This window comes from Neolamprologus brichardi, chromosome 19 (genome assembly GCF_056152115.1).
Source record: "Neolamprologus brichardi isolate AB-2024 chromosome 19, ASM5615211v1, whole genome shotgun sequence".
Lineage (NCBI taxonomy): Eukaryota > Metazoa > Chordata > Actinopteri > Cichliformes > Cichlidae > Neolamprologus > Neolamprologus brichardi.
Window position 1 is genome coordinate 10209435 of NC_142122.1, and position 22009 is coordinate 10231443.

At 40.6% G+C, this 22009-nt stretch overlaps 2 protein-coding genes across 2 annotated transcripts; both read left to right on the plus strand.

Moving 5' to 3' along the window:
* Nucleotides 1-39: 39 nt before the first annotated feature.
* tulp4b (TUB like protein 4b) lies at nucleotides 40-14039 on the plus strand. Its single transcript, XM_087833019.1, has 16 exons — nucleotides 40-146; nucleotides 760-1040; nucleotides 2882-3151; nucleotides 3639-3767; nucleotides 3929-4090; nucleotides 4262-4442; nucleotides 4536-4643; nucleotides 4736-4902; nucleotides 5261-5485; nucleotides 5746-5980; nucleotides 6428-6551; nucleotides 6677-6821; nucleotides 7951-8044; nucleotides 8140-8283; nucleotides 8388-11842; nucleotides 12068-14039. The coding sequence occupies exons 2-16, from the start codon at nucleotides 1023-1025 to the stop codon at nucleotides 12182-12184; spliced, it is 5574 nt and encodes a 1857-aa protein (XP_087689145.1). The 5' UTR covers nucleotides 40-146; nucleotides 760-1022; the 3' UTR covers nucleotides 12185-14039.
* A 927-nt stretch (nucleotides 14040-14966) lies between these two features.
* LOC102793449 (MFS-type transporter SLC18B1-like) lies at nucleotides 14967-21997 on the plus strand. Its single transcript, XM_087832850.1, has 14 exons — nucleotides 14967-15120; nucleotides 15321-15481; nucleotides 16363-16458; nucleotides 16562-16635; nucleotides 17810-17957; nucleotides 18130-18286; nucleotides 18405-18541; nucleotides 18635-18736; nucleotides 18816-18907; nucleotides 20217-20312; nucleotides 20442-20516; nucleotides 20599-20692; nucleotides 20763-20812; nucleotides 20942-21997. The coding sequence occupies exons 1-14, from the start codon at nucleotides 15081-15083 to the stop codon at nucleotides 20988-20990; spliced, it is 1371 nt and encodes a 456-aa protein (XP_087688976.1). The 5' UTR covers nucleotides 14967-15080; the 3' UTR covers nucleotides 20991-21997.
* The last annotated feature ends 12 nt before the right edge of the window (nucleotides 21998-22009 follow it).

The window sequence follows — 22009 nt, forward strand, 5'->3', positions numbered from 1 at the left end:
ATTGGTCTATTTTACGTGCTACCTGCCTCATGGCAACCCGCGTTAAAGCCACAACCCCAAAGTGCGCCAGCGGAAAAGTGCCTGGCAACACTACCGCACTGTGCGCCGACTACATCTGGATTAGTACGTGATTACAGCGGTGTCAGGTACGTACAACATATAGGACATATTTTTCTCCCCACAGTCGCTTTTATAAATGAATACATTCATTTACCACCGCAGTTTGTTTTTGTCTCGTAAGCGCTCAATCATTCAGACTACTGCATGCGGTGAGACGCCTTTGAATGGGAAAATCATTTGATGTAATGTGTCATGTAGTGGGAGATCTTTATAAAGGAAAGGATGGGTAATTTATTTCGACTGTAATCGGGTGCTAAAGTCTCAAACCTGAGTTTGAGTCACAAGATGCAATTATATTATTGTTAGCTACACTATGATATGTTTTGGGTCTGCTTCGTGTAAAATATTGGGCATTTTAGTTCTTATCCTTGCCTGGCTGCTGCTGCTGCTGCTGCTTTGGTGGAAAGGAACAGACAGTATCAGTACCCATGGAGACTGCGAGTGCCTTGGTCTCCAATGCAGTGTTGCTGTTGCATAGAGACTGAGAAACACTGTGAATTTCAAGGTTGATGCACTGAATGACAAGGGTGCTATTTAAAGCAAAAACCACCTCTCTCTCTCTCTCTCTCTCTCTGATTACCTTACTTGTTGAATAACAAAATTCCTCTTTTCCTCTTTTTTTCATCTTCACTGCAACAGGATTGCACAACTCTCTGGAGCCACATCAGGAAGACATGGGATGGGCTACTGGCACAGAAGCCTCAAGTCATTTAATGGCAAACTCTGGAGTGTAGAGCTGCTTGATTTGGGTGAATGTAGAGCTGGACACCATTTGGCTGTATGATGCATTTTACTTCCCCGTAGATTTTATTGTAAGTATCAAGAGCAGAGCCGCCACTACCCTCCAGTGCACCATCTGAATGGAAATATGGACACCTTCAATGGAGGAATTTTGACTCAACATGTCCAGGAACTATGAGGTATTTTTTTATGTGCTGCCAGACTAACTTGAATGTCATTTTTCACTTTAATTAGCCATATTATAGAATGCTATTACCTATTATGTAGTGTGCTAGACGATACCACGTAGGATCTAAACTGTTCATAAACAGATCTTGATTTTAAATTGCAGAAGAGACACCCAAAAACTAAAAGCAAACCAGACTAGATTTGTCTGTTTCTGTCGTACTTGTAAAATATTGTGTTCAGTGAAATTAGTATCATAGAATAGCATTGTTTAAAAGCTACTACGGGGACCTAAAAGAGTTAAAATAGCATTTTAAAGGTTCTCCAGGGCTAATGTGGGAAATCTTGGTTTTCTACTTTACGATATCTATGTGAGCTCTTTTAGACATTTTCATGTAAATCCAAATGAGTAGGAAGGTTGCAAAATGAATGCGCCCAAAAATGAAATGTGTCTAACCTACGTTGTGGAGACAGGATTTAAAAATACACTGTGGTTTGCATATTTGTGCCCTAAATTGCAATTCACATGTTTCGTCTAGTCCTCCTCTCATTTTCAGTTTGTGAATATGAAGAAATAAAACGCAGACTGTCGTGATGATGTAATCTAGAGACAAATCCTGGAGCCACTCCATGGACAGTGAATAATAGAATAACAGCTAGAACACTATGAGCAGCAGACATCGTGATTTTACTGGTGTCAGAGCACATTTGGTGATTCACTTGTGTACTTGCGTAAAGTCTGTTCACACAAATGAAAATCATTAGGATGGAATTTATCAAAGAACCTGTAAGTCATGTAAGTGCCTGGTTTCACTTGCCAGTCTGGTACCTGTAAATAAGCTCAGGAAGATGATGCCCACTGATATCCATGAATTCGTTAATTGGGTGGTTTTTCAGAGGTTTTCTCTTAACATGCAAATTTACGCCTCTGGGAGGCAACATTTTGAAGCTGAACCAGCTCTCTGCTCATAACTTGATAACATAGGTGACTCATCTTGATGATCTATGTTTAAAAGAAACATACACAAAGCTGTGTTTTTATTTTTATACAGAAAAGTCTCACCATATTTGTGATTATATCACTAGCCCAGGGGTGGGCAATCTCAGTCCACAAGGGCCGGTGTCCCTGCAGGTTTTAGATGTGTCCTCGAACCAACACAGCTGATTTAAATGGCTAAATTAGCTCCTCAACATGTCCTGAAGTTCCCCAGAGGCCTGGTAACGAACTAATCATGTGATTCAGGTGTGTTGACCCAAGGTGAGATCTAAAACCTGCAGGGACACCGGCCCTCGTGGACTGAGATTGCCCACCCTTGCACTAGCCCCTTGTTTATCTTTGTATATATTGAAAATCCGTTTTTTCTCTCTTTACATTCAATACTTCTTTCCAAAATCACCCTTAAAGCTGATGTTGAAAGTTCAATCTTTGTAGCTGCTTTGATTAAACTCCACCCTAAAAAAGGCCTTTGAATGAACTGCCAAGGTCCAGAAGTGCTCAGAAAAGAAGGAAATTTGTACCGGGCAAACAGCAACTGCCCATTAAGATTGTGTGAGATGACTGGAAGCATCAGGAAAGCTTGGATCTTGTATTGAGATTGTTCTGTCATCTTGTGTTTCAAAGGTCAATAAGCTTTTAATCTAAACTATTTCATATTTTACATTATTAACCACAGCCGAGCTTCCTGTTGACCATGACAGTGTTCATACCAGAATGCCCTGAGCTTCACTGAAAAGGCAGTTTTAAGTAAATGCAGAGTCACACACTGACATAAACTGAAAACGTTCATTATCTAGCTTTATTACAATTGAAAGCATGGTGTTATTTGAAACTCTCTTTCTTTGTTTCGCTTGGCAGCCTGGTCAATCAGTAGGGATGTTGGCCGCCGTGGAACATGGTCCCATCCTCTGCAGCGACTCCAACATCCTCTGCCTCTCGTGGAAAGGCCGGGTCCCCAAGAGTGAGAAGGACAAGCCAGTGTGCCGGAGACGGTACTATGAGGAGGGTTGGCTCGCCACAGGGAATGGGAGAGGAGTCGTTGGGGTGACGTTTACATCGAGTCACTGCAGGAGGGATAGAAGTACACCTCAGAGAATCAATTTTAACCTGCGAGGACACAACAGCGAGGTGGGATTTTCTCTTTTTTCGCAATGAGTTGAATGGATAAATAAGAATATGACCTCTGCTTTTTCATTTTACACGACTAAAATAATGATCTTCTTACTGATCCAGCCCACTCGTAAAGGAACTTTTGCAACAGCAGAATAAAATCAAGAAATTACTGTTTGAATAAATAAATTAAAACAAAACAATCCTGCATATTACAGAACTAAATTGGGTTAAATGCGCACTATATTTACAGAGACTATGCATTAGCATACTTTGTAAAATGATTCATCTCACTGAAATGCTAATTTTTATTACATTTAAATAAATTAAAATGATATATGAACAGAGTGCATTTTCATTATTGTGTGCCATTAATATTTATACACATTTACATTATTTTTTTCCTCTATGTAAGTTGATTTTTCTTTAAACTACTTTAGCTTTTATATGGATGAATGTTCCTCTGCTAGTGAAAAAAAGCTGATGGTGTTTGGGGTATCTGCAGGTTGTCTTGGTGCGCTGGAATGAACCCTTCCAGAAGCTGGCCACTTGTGATATGGAAGGAGGCATATTTGTGTGGATTCAGTATGAAGGAAGATGGTCTGTGGAGTTAGTGAATGACAGAGGAGCCCAGGTAGACATTATTTTTTTTGCAAATATGAGCTAAAATTGCTTTGTTTTCCATCGTTATGGTATTTAACGCGCTTGTACTCCAACTGATGCAAAAGCAAGGCTGTATCTTTTTGGCGCTGACCTCTTGTGTAATTACACTAATGATAGAAATCTTTAAATTAGGTGAGTGACTTCACTTGGTCCCATGATGGCACTCAAGCCCTCATTGCATACAGAGATGGGTTTGTGTTAGTTGGCTCGGTCAGCGGTCAAAGGCACTGGTCCTCTGAGATTAATCTGGAGAGCCAGATCACCTGTGGCATCTGGACCCCTGACGATCAGCAGGTACCTATGTTTGGCTAAATTTGCACTACATAAAAGATAATTACAATTACGTATAATTCAAAAATGTAAAGGTGTTGTGGAATAATGTCATAATCTTGAAGTGAGTGAGTGAAATGGGTTTGTTTGTTTATCTAGTCAACTATTAAAGTTTAATGTGCAATGTCCCCTCAGGTGTTGTTTGGAACAGCAGATGGTCAGGTAATTGTGATGGACTGTCACGGAAGGATGCTTGCACATGTTCTGTTACACGAATCTGATGGGATTGTGAGCATGTCTTGGAATTGCCCCGATTTCCTAGTCGAGGACAGCACGGAGAGCGACACAGACTCCGATGACAATATTCTGCCTTTAGGTACTAAAGCGGTTTGCCCTTCGGCTCATGTAACTTAGTTAAAAGTGTTGCCTGAGGAAGACTCACATGTGTACTTTTCTTTCTTCCTCCAAGTGCGGCGAGTTAAGCCTCTGTTGACTGTCACCTTCTTATCAGGAGATATCAGTTTGATGAATAACTATGATGACCTCTCTCCTAGTATAATTCGCTCAGGGCTTAAAGGTATGAACTCTGAACATAAGTATGTTAATTTGCAACTTTAGTGATAAATACTGTTAATCATGTGAAGTAAATACCCTTTTTCTCGACCAAAGACGTCGAGGCCCAGTGGTGCTCCCAGGGAGACCTCCTGGCTGTGGCTGGCATGGAGAGACATGGGCTCACTTCTGACTCAGCTTGTGCATCCATCATGAGGAATGCCCTTGTTAAGTTTTATAATGTCCAAGGTGAACACATCTACACTTTGGAAACACCGGCACAGGTTAGTCCTTCATAAATTAAGGGATAGATGTCTTGCTTAAAAAAATTATAATAATGAACATAAACCTTGTGTCATATTTCATAAAATCCACACAAGTGAGGACCAATTAGTAGAAATTGTCTTTCAATTGTTAAACATTCTCAGGCATTCTTGAAAGCAAACTACAGCAAAGATTAGGATTGACACTTTGCCAGATACAAGGGTGTAGATTGTTTGTTTTGTAATCTAACCTAAAGGGTGTTAACCTTTGTTCCAGCTCTAAGTCAACAATAGGAAGTAGCATAAAACAGAAACTAGCGAACCTGCTCTGCTATTGACGCCTGCAGGAAGTTTCTTATTCTCAGTGGTTCTTTTTCAGAGGCCCATCACCACCATTTGTTGGGGTCACAGAGATTCCCGTCTGTTCCTCGCATGTGGACCAGCTCTCTATGTGGTCCGTGTGGAGCACAGGGTGGCCAGCCTCCAACTTTTATGCCAGCAAGGCATTGCCAGCGCCCTGCGAGAGGAGAAAGATGTCGGGAAACTAAACATGCCCTCGCTTCTCTGCTCTTATGTCACCACTGCTTTTATCCCCACCATCAAGGTATTAAAGTTTAATGTGCAATCCTGCATCAGGTCTTTTTTGGTACAGCAGACGGTCAAGTGTTAGTGATGCTTTTCTCCACTGCTTTTCATATACACCATTGCGGTGCAATGATCCCTGTTTCATTAGTGTGCAGTGACTGTCAGAGATAGGCTTCTTACCAACTTTATTGCACAGCGAGTAAAGGAAAATTGCTGACAGGGGCATGTTTTCATTTGAGTGTCCAGCAGTCTTACAGCTCCTTCCTTTCTTTGTTCTAGCCGCCAATTCCTGACCCCAACAACATCCGCGACTTTGTCAGCTATCCCACAGCAGGGAACGAGAGGCTCCACTGCACCATGAAGCGAGCTGAGGACAGTCCTGAAGCAGGCGGACCCTGCTACACGCTGTACCTAGAATATTTAGGAGGACTGGTGCCTATTCTCAAAGGAAGGCGCATCAGTAAACTTCGGCCCGAGTTTGTTATTATGGATCCAAAAACTGATGGCAAGGCAGGTGGGTTTAGACCTGAAAGAAAGCACTTCACCTAAATCTTTTAAAAGTCACTATTCATTTTGTCTTTAGCTGCAGTGAAAACTCTGCACAGTTTGGAATGGTCATGAATCAAAGTAACCACAAAATGCATTAGGGGTGGAACAGAAAATAGACCTGCCCAGGGCCATCCTCTATGCACCTTGTTTTTGTGCATATTTGTGCTGTGCACTCGTCATTCACCTTGAGGAAGAACAAGTACAGAGTGTGGTGATGAGTGTTGTTTTCTGATGCAACATGGTCTGGGGCCTGATACAGGAATAGAGTATGTCGTGACCTGGCTGCACTCGTGTTGCATTTAATGTTATTCATGCAGAGCTTGCCCACTAATGGCATGTTAGTGGGTGTATTGTAGATATTTTGTTCAAACTCAACTTCATTTCTTATTTTTCTTTGCTGTGCTTCTTTCAGAGGAAGTTTGCGTCAATCCCATGATCTCATACACCGACAGCTGTAACTGCTCTGACTCCAGTGACATTGAGCTGAGTGATGAGTGGGTCGGGAAGAAGTCACCAAAGTTATCTCGCGGAAACAGGTCACCAAAACACGTCTGAAGTTATATAAATGTTTTTTTTATTTTTTTGCACATTTTCTCCAGCATAGTTTTTTCGTCATTCCAAATGATTTTATGAGGTGTAAAAATGTGTCTTTGCTTCAAAGGCTGAACATGGAATCAAGAAAATCTCCCAAACTTTCACGTGCCAATCAAGAAGGCCAGCGATCACCACGCCTACCAACAAAGAAGCCTCCCGTTCGGTCACCCAGCCTGACACGGCGTGAGTTTTCTATGGATGGAATTACGGAGGTAATGACCTGCCAAATACAATGTACTGCCAAGTATTACAGCTCATGCTCATTAGCTAGTAATACTGTAGTACCTGCATTATTATCACTGTGTAATTCACAGCAACTTATGCTACAATATGTTTTCTTTGTTACTGGGCTGCCATATTTTTTTAGATCCTTTAATGATTGGCAAATTCACAGTTACTGCCATAGTGGAAATACTGACTTTGAATTTAAGCTTTAAAAAAAAGAAAAATATTTGTTTATCTAGGGCAGCATAGGCCAGTTATCCCTGTTGCCTTACAGCACAAATCCATCATCTGGCCATGGCCTTTCTGTGTTTGCATGCTCTGGGCTCTTTCCAGGTACTCTGGCTTCCTTCTGAAGTCCAAAGACATGCATTTAGCGGGGTTAGATTAATTGGTGATTCTGGTGAATGTGAGCACAAATGGTTGTGTGTCTCTCTGTGTTAGCCCTGAAACAGATTGGTGACCTGTCCAGGGTGTACCCTCTCGCCCTGTGGCAGCTTGGATAGCCTCCAGCCCCCTGAACTATCAATACATCCATCCATGGGTAGAAGAAAAGCATTTAGTTTAGGCAGCCAACTGCTATGATGAAGTTCAGCACTCAAACGGATGATGGCCACTGTGTAACAAATGATTTGACTGTAGAATATATGCTTACCTGTCAGAGGTAAAGAAAAATACAGACTGTGATTTATTGTTAGGTCCACATTAATCTTGTCTCTACTTCAGCAACATTTAAAGTAAGGTACACAAATTTAAGTTTCTGCTGATGTGCCAAGTGAGCAGATGTGTGCAGCCTTTATGGACTCTGCTGTAGTTAACTCTGTGAAGCTGCAGATAATTAACTGCTTTAGCTTCTATTTAAGTTTTTTAAACCCAGATTACACTCTTTACTTGATTATCTCTTACATGTAGGTGTGCATTTGCTCCATGATCAGGCAGCAGCGCAGGGGAAAATCAAGAGGGAAAACTAGCGAAGGGGCACTGTCATCAGTTTAATTATTTATCATGGACTATAAGAGTCAATAGTGTGCTGGAAGTAGGTTCACATGTGCTTAGCAGCAAAGCTTTCACACTTATTATTCACCTTTCCCCCCTTATCTTCAATTTTCTGCCTCACAGCACAATTACCTTGCACAAGTGACATCTAATATTTGGGGGACAAAATTCAAAATTGTGGGACTTGCTTCTTTCCTCCCCACGAATCTTGGCGCAGGTAAAAAAAAACCAAAAGCAGCACATATACATGACTTTACTCAAAAGTTACTTTCTTTTTCCTTCTCGAGTCAACTCTATTTTCTTCTTTTTCAGTCATCTATAAGACCAGTTTGCTTCATTTGCAACCGAGACAGATGACAATCTACCTTCCAGAAGTGCGAAAGATTTCCCATGACTTCATGAGCCTGCCTGTGTTCAACCCCAATGTGTTCAGCGAGGATGAGGATGACTTACCAGGTAAAAAGGAAATCCAAAAAGATGCAAATAAATTAGTTCGCATGCCCATCAGTTTATTATCATCCTAAGTCGCTTATACTCTTCTTCTCTGTCTTCTTATATAGTGATGGGGCCGTCTGGAGTGGCTGGAGACAATCCTCCATGTACAGTCAACATTCCCATTGCTCCCATCCACAGCCCAGCTCAAGCCATGTCCCCAACTCAGAGTATTGGTCTGGTTCAGTCTCTTTTGGCCAATCAGAATATTCAGCTTGATGTTCTGACCAACCCGACCGCCACTGCTGCAGCAGCAGCTGCAGCAGCAGCAGCCTCTGTCCCTGTCACTGATCATGGTCAGGATGCTGTTGCGTCACCATATCCCGTGCCAACTAGATACACCAGCCCTGGTCAGATGATCTTCAACGGGTTGGAGATGGGTCCTCTTCTCCCTGGCACTTTACCTCCCCCACCTCCACCTCACCATCTCCCACCACAGCCTCATTCACAGCGTTCTCATTCACAGCAGCCTCGCCAGCAGCCATCTAAACAGTCACAGCAAATACAGACACAGCAGCAGCAAAAAATGCACCATCATCAACAGCAGCAAGGGCAACTGCAGCAACAGCAACACCATCACCCGTCCCAATCACAGCAGCAGCTGCAGCAACAGCAGCAGCTGCAGCAGCAGCAACACCAGCAGCTACAGCAGCTGCACCACCAGCAGGGGCAACAGCAGCAACAGCAACACCATCACCCGTCCCAGTCACAGCAGCAGCTGCAGCAGCAGCAGCATCAGCAACTACAGCAGCTGCACCACCAGCAGACGCTACATCAACAACAGCAACATCAGCAACAGCAACATCAGCAACACCAAGTTCAGCAACATCAACAAATGCAACAAACGCAACACCAAGTGACGAACCAACAGCTTCAGCAACAGCAGATCCAACAGCAGCAGCAGCAGATGCAGATGCAGCACGAGCAAATGCAGCAGCAGCAGCAGCAGATGCAACAGCAGCAGCAGCAAATTCGACAGCAGATCCAAGAGATGAGGCAGCAGCAGCAGCAGCTCCAGCAGCAGCATCAGCAGATCCAGCAGCAGCATCAACAGATGCAGAGGCAGCATCAACAAATGCAGCAGCAACTGAAGATCCAAATGTCATTGCCCCCTCCTCCATCTGGCTATCCAACCATTTCCTTGCAACAGATTCATCTTCTTCCCCAGATGCCACCTCCCACCACTGAGCCAGGGCTCGACAGGGGAGACCATGGACACACTCTGAAGCCAAGTCTGCCACGTACATTACCTCCCTCCTTTAACGATACAGATGGGTCTGTAGAGATTCAGATGAGGAAAATAAATCCTCCTCCTCCGTACCCGGGGACTGTAGTGTCTGCAGCAGCAGCTTCAGCTGCTGCTCCTCCTCAAACTCTCATCACAAACTGTGACAGCCCAAGTATCCTGGCACCGGACCCCTGCCTGAAAAAGGATGAATTTTTGCTTCATCCTGTCACCTTACAGTACCCAACACCTCTTGGGTATGAAAGGATCACGACCTTTGACAGCAGTGGCAATGTGGAGGAGGTGTGTCGGCCACGAAGGCGCCTCATTCGCAACCAGAATGCATACGCTGTGCACAGCATTGGGGGCTCAGCTACCCTCAAAGTCACTTCCTCAGAGAATAAAAAAATTCAGCTTCCATACAGCTCAGCAACATTAAGTCGTCTTTCTGTCCCTCGATACACAATACCAAGTGGAGACCCCCCTCCTTACCCTGATCCAGCCAATCAGGTAACAGCTACACTTCCTCCTCCCCAGAGAATTGATAGCAGCCTCATTCATGCCACTCTACGTCGTGAACGAAGGGATGTGGGCCTCAAAGTGCCACAGATGATGGACAGCTCAAGGACACTACCTACTAAAGCTAAAATGAACAGTGCATTAGCCCTTTCCTACCAGCAGAGGGTGCCCACTGCCTTATACACATGCACACAGTGCAGTAGTAACAGCAGCAGCACCAGTGTTAGTGTCAGTGGAGGTGGAACTACCAGTAGTGGTATTGCAGGTGGAACGGTGGTGAGGCAGGACTTCCCACCAGGGAAAGGTGCGCATCACAGTACCATTATAGTGCACTCCAAAAATGCCTCTCCAATGGCATCTCAGTCATCTTATAGTCTACTGGGTGGCGTTGACAACAGTCGGGACAGAACAGTGTATGTTAACTCTGCTTTTACTGAGGACGAGACTTTAAATCAGCAGTGTCACCTTGAAAAATCAGTACGTCAGCTGACTCTTGGTGATGTCAGTTTGACAGTAAAACGCCCTCCGCCTTACCAGTGGGACACCTCCGCCACAGAAGATTTCTGGCTCACCCCGGATCAAACAATGTTAGCTCCCCCACCTCATAAACCGCCTCCCCTTATTATCAGTCAAGCTCAGCACCTTGATGTGACTCGCCTTCCTTTTGTCCTCACAACTAAACCTCCAACCAGTCCGAGCACAAGCACTCTTACTTTTCCATCAGGTTACCAGATATCCCTGTCACCTTTTCCTCCAGGGGTGGGTCACAGTGGACCCCCACTTCAGACTTTGCAAAACCCTCCGCAACAGTGTTCTCCAAATGAAGTGGTCGCTCCTGTCCCTTTTGCTCAGCAGGACCCCAATTTGGTCTTGCCACCGGGCTACCCCCCAAATCTGGCCAACTTGGCCTGCTGTCCTCTCCCTCCTCTGTACCCAGGAGCAAGCTCATGTGCCGGACTCCAACTGCACCCGGTCAGCCTCCACCCTTGGAACCCTTACCCCTGCCCACCGCCCATGCAAGATCCTCCCGCGCCTCCACTCCCAACCAAAACTCACCAGATTTTGGAGAAGCCAATACTGTCCCCGCCTCCTCCTACTGCACCACCTCCCCCACCTCCTCTTCCCCCTCCTCCCCCACCTACCGAGTTGCCACCATCCAAAAGTGCCACAGAAGATCTCGCAGAATCTGCCAATAACTTTCCAGAGCCATCATCCTTGAATGAAAGCCCTGTCCCGCAAGAGTCAGAGCGCTTCAACAAGAAGAGCCGCAAAAGGCTTGACAGCCGAGCAGAGGAGGCCAACATGCCCACTGTGTCTGAGGGCAAATCCAGAAAGGAAGGGCGTGCGCTGTCTGATTTCAACACTCTCATTGCGAGCCCGAGGCTTGGTAGCAGAGAGAAAAAGAAGCCAAAGGGGCAGAGAGAACAACTTAATAAAACAAAGAAAATGAACAGGACCACAAATGAGTTTCAGGATAGCTCAGAGAGTGAGCCAGAGCTCTTCATTAGCGGTGACGAGCTAATGAACCAGAACCAGAGTAGTAAGAAGAGCTGGAAGAACAAGCGCAGCATGCGTATGGCAAGTGAGCTGGAGGAGATAAAGTGTCGCAAGGCAAATGAAAGGGAGGACCGTAGTTTAGGCAGCCAAGGGTTTGTCTACGTTATGGCCAATAAACAGCCACTGTGGAATGAGGCCACCCAGGTGTACCAGCTTGACTTTGGAGGTCGAGTCACCCAGGAGTCAGCAAAGAATTTTCAGATCGAACTGGATGGTAGACAGGTAATGATAAGCAACATTAGTGAATTTAAAAATGATTTGTCTCTTCATCTCACAGGGGTTTCTATTTTTCTATTTTTGCTTCAGCCCTTAAAGCAAAAACACCAAACATGTGTGACATCATCTTGTATATCTTTGGGATTTAGCTTTTAAAAAGCAGCTTCACGATGCTTATGTTTTGGTTACTGCTTTCTTTCTGAAATATCTTCTTCTTCTACAATTTTTTAGGTGATGCAGTTTGGGCGGATAGATGGAAATGCTTATATCTTGGATTTCCAGTATCCTTTCTCAGCCGTGCAAGCATTTGCTGTTGCCTTGGCAAATGTGACTCAGAGGCTGAAGTGAAAAGGTCATTTGGTGTTGCTGTGCACTAACTCAACAGAGCTGAGTGGTCTTACCTTCCGACGTGTGGGGCTACGATGGAGAAAATGTCCTGTTTTACTTAGAAGAGATTAATATATGTACAAGCTAGTCTTGCACATGGAGGCAATTTACAATCAGTGTGTTTAGGGCAAAGTCACTCCAGGTTGGTGTTGATGAAAGAGATTTAAGTGAATCCATAATTTCTAGTTCATATATTAAATGTAGTCATGTAGTCAAACTATTATAATTATTATGATATGGTATATATTAGATTAAAGAAAACAAACCTAACTAACTTATGTTGCAGTGACTTTTAAAAGCAGTCTGGAGGTTTAGTGCCATCTGTAGTATCAAACACATTATCTCGCTATTGAACTGCAAATTAATAACCTTGTCGTGTTTATAAAGAAATAAGCACAGCAAATATATAAGTCTGAAGTGGCATTCAAAATTTATATACACGTTCACTAAGCCATACCGTATGTTATATAAAGGCTGCACTATTTTAAATCCGTATTAAGAAATAAGTAGATATATTATACAGTTTTATTATAACACACTTATAGGTATTTAATTACATTTATTTATAATCTCATTTGGAATTTTTTTCAGTTGAATGTCTTCAACATTATGTTCAATTTGCTGAACATGCAATAGAGGGATATATAAATTTGGTAGCTGCAACATGAAAAGTTGAGTACAGTTTACCATAGTTTATATATTTTCTCTTCATGCTACTTCCATGAAGTGCTGCAATGAACATAGTTAATCGTATTATTTTGGCCTCTGTACATTCAACCCATTCAACACCTGACGGTGTGTTCATTTTTCCACTTGTAAATTTAAACACATTTCGATTGAAGAAACATTATTCTCTATTTCCTTGTTGATTTCAGAATCAACTATTGTGGATACAGTTGTCAGTAATCGTGTACAGTAAGTCTATGGGTGCCATATCTAGCCAAAGGCGTTTGGCTGAAAGGATGCCTGCTAGAAAATTAGCAGAAAATGATGTCATGTAGATCTCATGTCACCCAGAATAAATCTACACAGTAACGATTAAGATCTTTTCAATCAAATTCACTTGGTTGGCTCTGTTTTGTTTCCACTGGGTGTTTAAGATGTTACTTGAATTCTGCATTTGAATGTGAAGTACAGTAGTTTGCCTATTTTGGAAACCAGTGCTGCTTTAGATAGAGCTTGTGTGCAATAATGCTACCTACACAGAACTTAATGTCGTACCTGCAAAAGAAAATGTAATGCTGCTTGCGCTGTGTATTTAGTGACTTAACATTATTATGTGCTTAGAAAAATATGTGTGTATGTTGCTAATTTGAATAATTTTGTATTTCACCTTTGCTTTAACATTGCACCTTGAGTTGTTTTGGGTTTTTTTTATTTTTGTTGATGTTACAGAAAAAAGAATGAGAGCATAAACATGCAGAGCTATTAACTACAACATACTCATAAGTTGCTAGAGATGACCCGTTAGTGGGAGTCAGATTCATGTAGATTTGGTGCTATTGTATAAAGAAAAAAAATGTGATCTTATCTGGAAATCTGTCACTTGTTTTTAGAAGTTTATTTTAACTGGAAAGTATTTTGCAAAAAGTTACAGAACATTTGGTGCAGATGTTTTCATTTCAGCTTTTTTTTTTATTCAGTGCAGCTTCAGAGATTTTAGCAACAGTGCGTGTCAGTTATTATCAGCAATACTGCCTAATAACCGAATGGTTTGCTGCCTGATTGTTTTTCTCTTATTTTGTGATGAAAAGAAAAATTTGACTGTAGGTTTTCTGGGGACCTATAAGCTGGCCAAAATGGAATAAAAATCTATGGTTCCAAAATGTTTTTTGTTGTTTTTATTTTATTTCTTTTTCTTTTTCATATTAGATCTTTTACTAACTAATGCAATGGAATTGATTGCAAAGGACCCCCTCTTCGCTTTCCATTAAATGTGAGAGAAATATTAATGCAATTGTAGATATAAAACATTTTAATGTGTTTATTTACTTTTACATTTACATTACATTTCGCAGAGAATCACTAATTAATCTAAAACACATGTCTTTGGACTGAGGGAAAAACCTGGACTGAGGGAGAAAGACATAGAGCATATGGAAACTCCACACAGAAGGGTTCCCGGCTAGTGGCTTCAAACCCAGGATCTTCTTGCTGAGAGGCCAAGGAGTAACCTCCATGTTGTGCTTTGATAAGCTCCATCAAATTAAATAAATAGGGATCTAGCCTAAAACAAAAACACAACTTACCTTTAAAATACATTAATAGTTGTGGTTATAGTCATTGTTGTAGGCAATAGCATTAAGCTACAGTTTACATTAAAAAAGTACGCATATTAATGTTTTAAAGGGGTCTTTAAAAATGTTAAAAGGTACAAGCAATTTGCTGTCAGATTCATCAGTGTTAGCATCAGAGATCAACTGTAGTCAGAGATTTTAGCATAAACCTAAGTAATGCTTAACATAAAGGTTTGTTTGTATTTATTTAAACTACATTTATAGATTTTTTTCATTTTCTGTTAAAACTTTATTTGGCCATCATAAAAAAAACATTCATTGAGTTTTTACCAGAGCCCTCGATTGGTACTTAGTATTACTAGTACTTTAATTGTGCGACGACTATTACAATTCGAGTTTCCGATAAAATAGCAGTTTAATATGTCAAACTGCAGAGGGCAGTAATGGGATGGGACTAAGTTATTACTAAGAAGAAGAAGTCTGGAAGTGCTGCGGGTAGACCATGCACATGACTGTAGTCGCTTGTAGCGGAGGAGGCTGTCAGAGGCGGCTGGTGCTGTCAGGATTTACCCTATGCTTTTTCACTTGTTCTGTCATCGTCTGCATTTCTCAGCCACTGGATGTTAAAAATGGACCAGCATCCTGATCTTCCGACGACAGGTTTGTAACCTTTGTACGCTGTGTAAAAACATAAATCAATAAAATAAACTCTAGCATTGTTGGCAGTCACTCAGCTCAGTATAGATGACTTCTCTTGACTTTATTCCCTTACCACTGCGATAATTTTAACCACGAACTTTATGTTCTTTCAACTCAGCGTGGCCTAATCGCATTATTCATGTTTCTCTTCCCGTTTTCAGAAATGTCAGATAACAACACAGATAACAACATCACAGCTGAATCAACAGATCCTCCTCAGAGGTTCACAAGGAAAGAGATGCTCACCTTAATATCAATGGCGTCTGTCAACTTTGGCTCTATGATTTGCTACTCAATATTGGGCCCATTTTTTCCCACTGAGGTAAGCTCAAGGAAGCCAGCATCATAGGGTACAAGTCACATGTTACAGCACAAGAGGTTAAAGGTTCAAGATATTAAAAGTTTTAAAACTTAGCTTATGAATGCAGCTTTTGACTGAAGAAATAAAACACGTTCTCTCATACATGCAAGTCATATATCAGCAAACAAATCTTTTCTAGCCAGAGGAAACTGGGAACAAGCATCTCCTTCTACTAAAATGTATTTGTGCTCCCATGTAGTTGTACAGTTCACAGATTATACTATTGTTTACCTTAAGAACTCAGTAATGTCTTCTGAAGGCAATGAATGAGTAGTCATGCGCTACCAACAGACATCCTCCCTGAAGGCCAGTGAAGACTGGCTCTTTTGTAATCAGCCGTTCAACTTAAGGTCTGTCATGAGCTAGAAATGCAAATGTTGGAAAAGAATGGCACAACAAGCTGGCTAGTTAAAAAGACATTTGTCACCTTAACGTCGTAATGCCTACTTTATCATATTTGATACATGTGCGGGGGGACATTTGATACATCATCAGTGTGATTTCTTTTCTTTTCCTCCTCAAAAAAATCTAAAATAAATTACACAATACAGTTTTAAGCAATGAATTAAATGCATTAAATAAATAAAAATACCAGATGTAGCAAATGTAATAAAAATTAAAACTCAAATATGTTACGTATTTAATTCGTCAGGAAGTTCAATAAACGCTCGATTGTTAAAAAAAAAAGTTGAATTTCATGTCAAGTCTTTTATGGTTCAGGTTTATTCATATATCTATGGTTTATACGTTATTTTTGAGATTCACTTTTCATTATCCTTGTTGTTTTTGTTGCTGTTATGTAAATCCCCTAATTTTATCTGTTGTCCTGTTTTAATATTTAGGCAGTGAAGAAAGGAGCCAGTCAGACTGTAGTTGGTCTCATATTTGGGTGTTATGCTGTCTCCAATCTAATTGGTTCATTGGTACTGGGAAAATATGTAAGTATAGTGTTTGATTTCATGCCATATACATGGCAATTTGCAGCACAGGTGTAATCAGAGACTCTGTAACAGTGCAGCTGACCCATTCTTTGTGTATCAGATTGTCCAGATTGGTGCAAAGTTCATGCTTATTGCAGGACTTTTTGTATCATCGTGCTGCACTATTATATTTGGGTAAGTGACCTGTGTTTCGTATTATGATAATATTATGATAAAAATAATAACTATGATAAAGATGAAGCTGGACAAAAACATTTTCTCGTTATTATTTCTCACAGATGTTTATTAATGTAACAAACAATATTTTTTGTGCTGAATGAACAGAATGAAAACACATTAGCCACAATGTTTAGTACAGAGTTGTGTATTTAGTGTTATCCCCATATACATGTTGGGCTGCTGCAAATATTCATCACTGTAACAAGTTTTTATTAATCCACAGGAGAAAATAGATCCAAACTTGTGTAAGCAAATTTGCTAAAAACTACTGTGCCACGCCGCTTAAGGAGTCCAGGAATTCACTGATAATTAAAGTACACAGTTATAATCTATTTATAACTTCAGTAAGAATATATAGACTGTGAGCCGCAAGCAGACGGGGGAAGTTGTAACTTTTGTTTTGTTTTTTTTAAAGGTGGTGTATTGTTGTGTTTAATGATGAGTAATAAAAGTTTCAAAGTTTACCATTCTTGTTAGTGTGTTCAGTCTGTCATGTAACAGCTCGCAAGCAGGCAGATTGTGGACCCAAATCTAAGACTCAGGAAGCAAGGCATAACAAACTAGGACAAACTGTGACAATATAACAAAGTTCAAGGGGAAAGATAATGACATAAGATAGCAAGGGGAGAAGTAACAGGTGGAAAGAGAGATTTAATCACCAATCACCAACAATAATTACCAAAATAAAACAAGGAAAGAGATACCACTGAATTGGGAGAAAATAAAAACAAATACAGAAATAAGATTGGAGGAACGGAATCAAAAGTGGATTAACTAAATGAACCTAAGGAACTGAAGCTAAGAACCGAGGGCATATAATAACAATATAAGGAACGTCAGGAAATAAATAGGACATGTAAAAACAAAGCAATAACAATGTGACTAGAAAGCTAGAATACAGTAAAAATAGCAAGAATACAGAACTCTAATCCAAATATAACCTAAAATACAAAATGAGAAAAACCGTAAAGTGAAAAACTAAAAACTACGAGTTTAAGACCCAGAGACCATGGCACAATCACCTTTGCTTCAGATCACACACAGTTCCTCTGAGCTTATTTAGTTCATCTGCATTTCCTTTAATCTTTCTATTCTGTTTGACACTTGCTGGCACTTGTTTCCTTTGCAGATTTCTTGATCGGGCTCCTGCAGGACCTATATTCATCAGTCTGTGCTTTATTGTGAGGTCGCTTGACGCTGTCGGCTTTGGAGCTGCTATGACATCTGCTTTCGCCATGACTGCAAAAATATTCCCAAACAATGTGGCAACTGTTCTGGTGAGGGTGGACAAACTTGTCAGACTGGCATGCTGTTTAGACATTAGAATCACGAGAAAACAGAACGACCGTTATAGGTTTAAGTTGTTATGTATCTCCAGAAAACAACTGGCTCTTGGCTATGATGTAAGAAATTCCCACAGTATAGTAATCTGGGTCACTACTGTTTTAGGGTAGTTTGGAGATTTTCACAGGACTTGGCCTTATCCTGGGACCACCACTGGGAGGGTGGCTCTACCAGTCTTTTGGTTACGAAGTCCCTTTTTTAAGTCTTGGATGCTTGCTGTTGATTATGGTTCCTTTCAACATTTACGTCCTGCCGTCCATTGGTATGTAAAACATAAGATTTGGGTGTATTATTTGTCCATTTGAAAAATTGCCATTTTGTGTTTTTTCATTTTTCTCACATTATAACTGAGCTGTAATTTTGTGCTTCCCTCCTCTCAGAGGCAGTCCCATCGAAGGATTCATTCTTTCGACTACTCACCCACGGGAAAACAATCCTGGTTTGCTACGTGGTATTCACTCTCAGTGCAGGTCTGGGCTTTTTGGATGCCACTTTGTCACTGTTTGCTATTAACAGGGTAATGATATCCTTTATAATAAAATCAGCTTAAGATTGGTAGAATTTTATGTGGATTGTATGAACAACTTTTTTTCCTATCCATCATCCTTAGTTCGGCCTCTCAAATGGCTACGTGGGACTAATAATGCTTGGTTTATCTTTACCATATTGTCTGGCATCACCGCTGATGGGGTATTTCACAGATAAATATCCTGTATGTATCCAAGCAATCAAAATGATAAAATATAAATGAATATGTTGATTTTGAAATTAAATTTGATCTTGTGCACCAGGCCACTAGGATGGCGGTCTTGGTGACAGGCGGAATCGCTGCTACAATTGGTTTCTGTCTGCTTGGTCCCGCCCCTTTTCTTCACATCCAGAGGTTAGTGTGGGATTCAGGTAAAACTAACACTTCTGTATTTAAAAATGATGGACATTTTAAGAAAGATGCGTATGCCCCTCTGAGCCAAGAGTCATATTAGAGGAAAGATAGGAGTGGATTTTCCCAATCTCATTAAGTAATGTATATAGTCGCACCTGCCAGGAAACAGTCCCACTCTGAATAAAAATGTGATCTTACCATTTGAAGGTGTTTTAAACCTGCACTCTTTGTAATGGCCAGCAATAATATGTGGTTAAATATCCTCAACCAGACACTTTTGGATGCCATCAACATGCTTCTGGGATCATTTTAGTTGCATTCTTGACCAGTTTATAGAGTTGAACTGGTTGGTTTCCTGGTATGGATCTGGCTTTCAATTGTAGTCAACAAATGTTCAATAGGGTTGAGCTTGGGGCTTTAAAAAAGCTTAATGTTAGCCTTCTTTATCTATTCCAAAACCAGTTTAGCATCATTGTCCTGCTGGAACACACAATTGCGTCCAAGTTTCAACGATACAGCTGTTGATTTGAGTTAATGAATGAATTTGGAGGCACACTTATTAAAATAGCATATGTACATAATTGGCCCTGTGTAAATGAGGAAAAAACCTAAATAAATCCAAACGTGTGCACCCAATTTATATTTTTTCAAAGTCATAAATATATATCTATACTATATATATCTATAGATATAAATATCTATACTGTACCATCATTCTGCCCTGGAAAAAGATAGTTAAAAGCCCTAAATTGCCATGACATTCATGCCCTTGAGTGTGGTTAAACGTCAAATCCCAATGTAAATCTTTACTTTGCAGTCATATGATCATAAGATTTCATAGTATCTTACACCATTTCTTTTTTTTTCTTCTTCTTCTTTTTTTTTTTGCTTCTTTTAGGGTTCACCACAGCAAATCGTCTGCTTCCTTTTCAGCCTATCCCTAACATCTTCCTCTGTCACACCAGTCCTCCTGCAGTACACCCATGAACCTCTTCAGTGGTTTTCTTCTTTTCCTCCTGCCTGGCAGCTTTATTTCTAACATTCTTTGTCCAGTTTATCCACTACTCCTTTCACTATTCCTGTCACAAATCACCCCTGAAACTCATCTCCACCCACTCCCTCCTGGCTCTTTTCTTCACCTCTCTTGTGCACTGTGCTCCTTTCGATGATTAAGCCCAGATATTTAAACTTTATACCACTACTAGGGAGGTATTCAGTGGGACATATTGACAACTTATACACTATTTCATCCCTTTGCCTTAAAAAGTTTAACTTCTGTATCTTTTTCTGTATTTCTGTTTTGGTTTAGTCACCTGTGGTTGCTGGTTGTCATGCTTGGCCTAATTGGATTTTCTCTGGGTATGAGTGCAATCCCCACGTTCCCTGAGATCATCACATGTGCATAGTGAGTTGCTTCACATAATGCTCAACATTCAAGAGCTGTATATTGTTTTTGGGTTTTCTTGTGGGTTTTTTTTTTCATAAATATGGCTGGATGAAACAAATGCTCTGCAAATTTTGTTTTTTCTCATAGTGAAATAGGATTTGAAGAGGGGCTAAGTACACTTGGAATGGTGTCTGGGTTATTTGGTGCAGTGTGGTGCACTGGGTGAGTCCCTAATATATTTGTTTCCCGGCATTTTGCTTTTTAGCGCCTTGATGTTGGTTCTAATTTTGTGCTTGTTTTTAAGGATGTTTTATGGCCCCATTGTGGGAGGAATTATTGTTCAACATCTCAGCTTTGAATGGGCTGCTACAGTTCAAGGAGCGTTGGCATTTTTGGGTGTAAGTATCAGTGACTGCAGCGTTTAGATATTTTATGTCAATACAATGTTAATGATCACTCTGTCCTCAGGCATTTCTCATCTTCGTGTACTCTGTCTGTCAACGGACAAGACAACAAAGGTAGGCCTAAACTTTAAGTCAACATAATAATATTTGTCATTTCAACCACATAGAAAACTTTTTTTTAACCTTTGTGCTGTCTGCAGCAACAAAAACATGGTAACTCTTTTTTTAACGTTTAAATTTAAGGGTCCAAGAAAACAGCCAACAAGCAGATGAAAGAACCCCTCTCCTATGATCCTGTTTTCCAGCTCCAAGTTACACAACTTTTTAAACATCTTATCAGCCATTTTTTTGTTATCAGGCTGATATTGTATTAATGTTGTGAGTCCTTTGGTTATTTATATGTGGTTCTAGGGCATGCGTTGTAGTAGGAACTACCAAACAGGCATTTTAAGTACTTTTGCAGGTATTTATAACTCTATAGCCTGCTTCTAATCAATGCAGTAACACTGTGTAATGTAAAATCTCAGATTAATTGTATTATGTTTTTACAAAAAGCTAGAGAGTCATGGAGTGGGTCCAAAAATAATTTGGGAAGCAACACGGATATTAAAAATGAAACCAGAAGTTCACTACACGAACCCAGCTTGATCGTGATCTAAGTTAGAGTCCTGTGCAGGTAGAATCCACAGACACAGATTCCTGCCAAAGTATTTAAAACTGCCTGATAGTAGTTTCTTCAACATTGCCACGATGACTTACACACAATGACACCAGCCACTTGGTTAGTAAGAGTGAGTTTTATAAACAGTGGTTTAGTTGTAAAGCAGTGCAAGTGTACTGATTTAAGGTGGTGCATCTGAATATAAGTGTTTCATATGGGTGTGTAAGTATGAATTTATTTACTATACTAAAACAGTGCAATTTACTTGATAATCACAACTATTGCCGACCACAATTGTGCCTTTTGTAGAGATATTCATAGGATTTCTACATCACAACTTGAATTTCTTGTTTAATTGACCAATATCAACATCTGATTACCTCATTCATAGAAATGTGAAGAAAACCGTGTGATATAACGATATCTTTGGAAAGATAAATTATACAGCTCATAATGAACCTTTCATACTGTACTAATTCTTCAAACAGGGAATTTATTGCAGATTTCACTGCAGTTAGAAATGTTGAATGTTTTGCCTTCTTTTCTGCCTGCATTATAGATTTATTTAACACTGATATTGAGATTTTTTCACTCACTGACAATTTAAGGGACTGCAAAGACTGATTATGAATAAAAAATGGAAATAAAAT

Coding starts and splice junctions, on each gene's coding strand:
- tulp4b (XM_087833019.1), top strand. Junction 4,443..4,535: donor TGACAATATTCTGCCTTTAG/GTACTAAAGCGG, acceptor TCTTCCTCCAAG/TGCGGCGAGTTAAGCCTCTG. Junction 4,644..4,735: donor AATTCGCTCAGGGCTTAAAG/GTATGAACTCTG, acceptor TCTCGACCAAAG/ACGTCGAGGCCCAGTGGTGC.
- LOC102793449 (XM_087832850.1), top strand. CDS start 15,081: ATGTTAAAAATGGACCAGCATCCTGATCTTCCGACGACAG. Junction 20,517..20,598: donor GGTGCAGTGTGGTGCACTGG/GTGAGTCCCTAA, acceptor CTTGTTTTTAAG/GATGTTTTATGGCCCCATTG. Junction 20,693..20,762: donor GAGCGTTGGCATTTTTGGGT/GTAAGTATCAGT, acceptor CTCTGTCCTCAG/GCATTTCTCATCTTCGTGTA.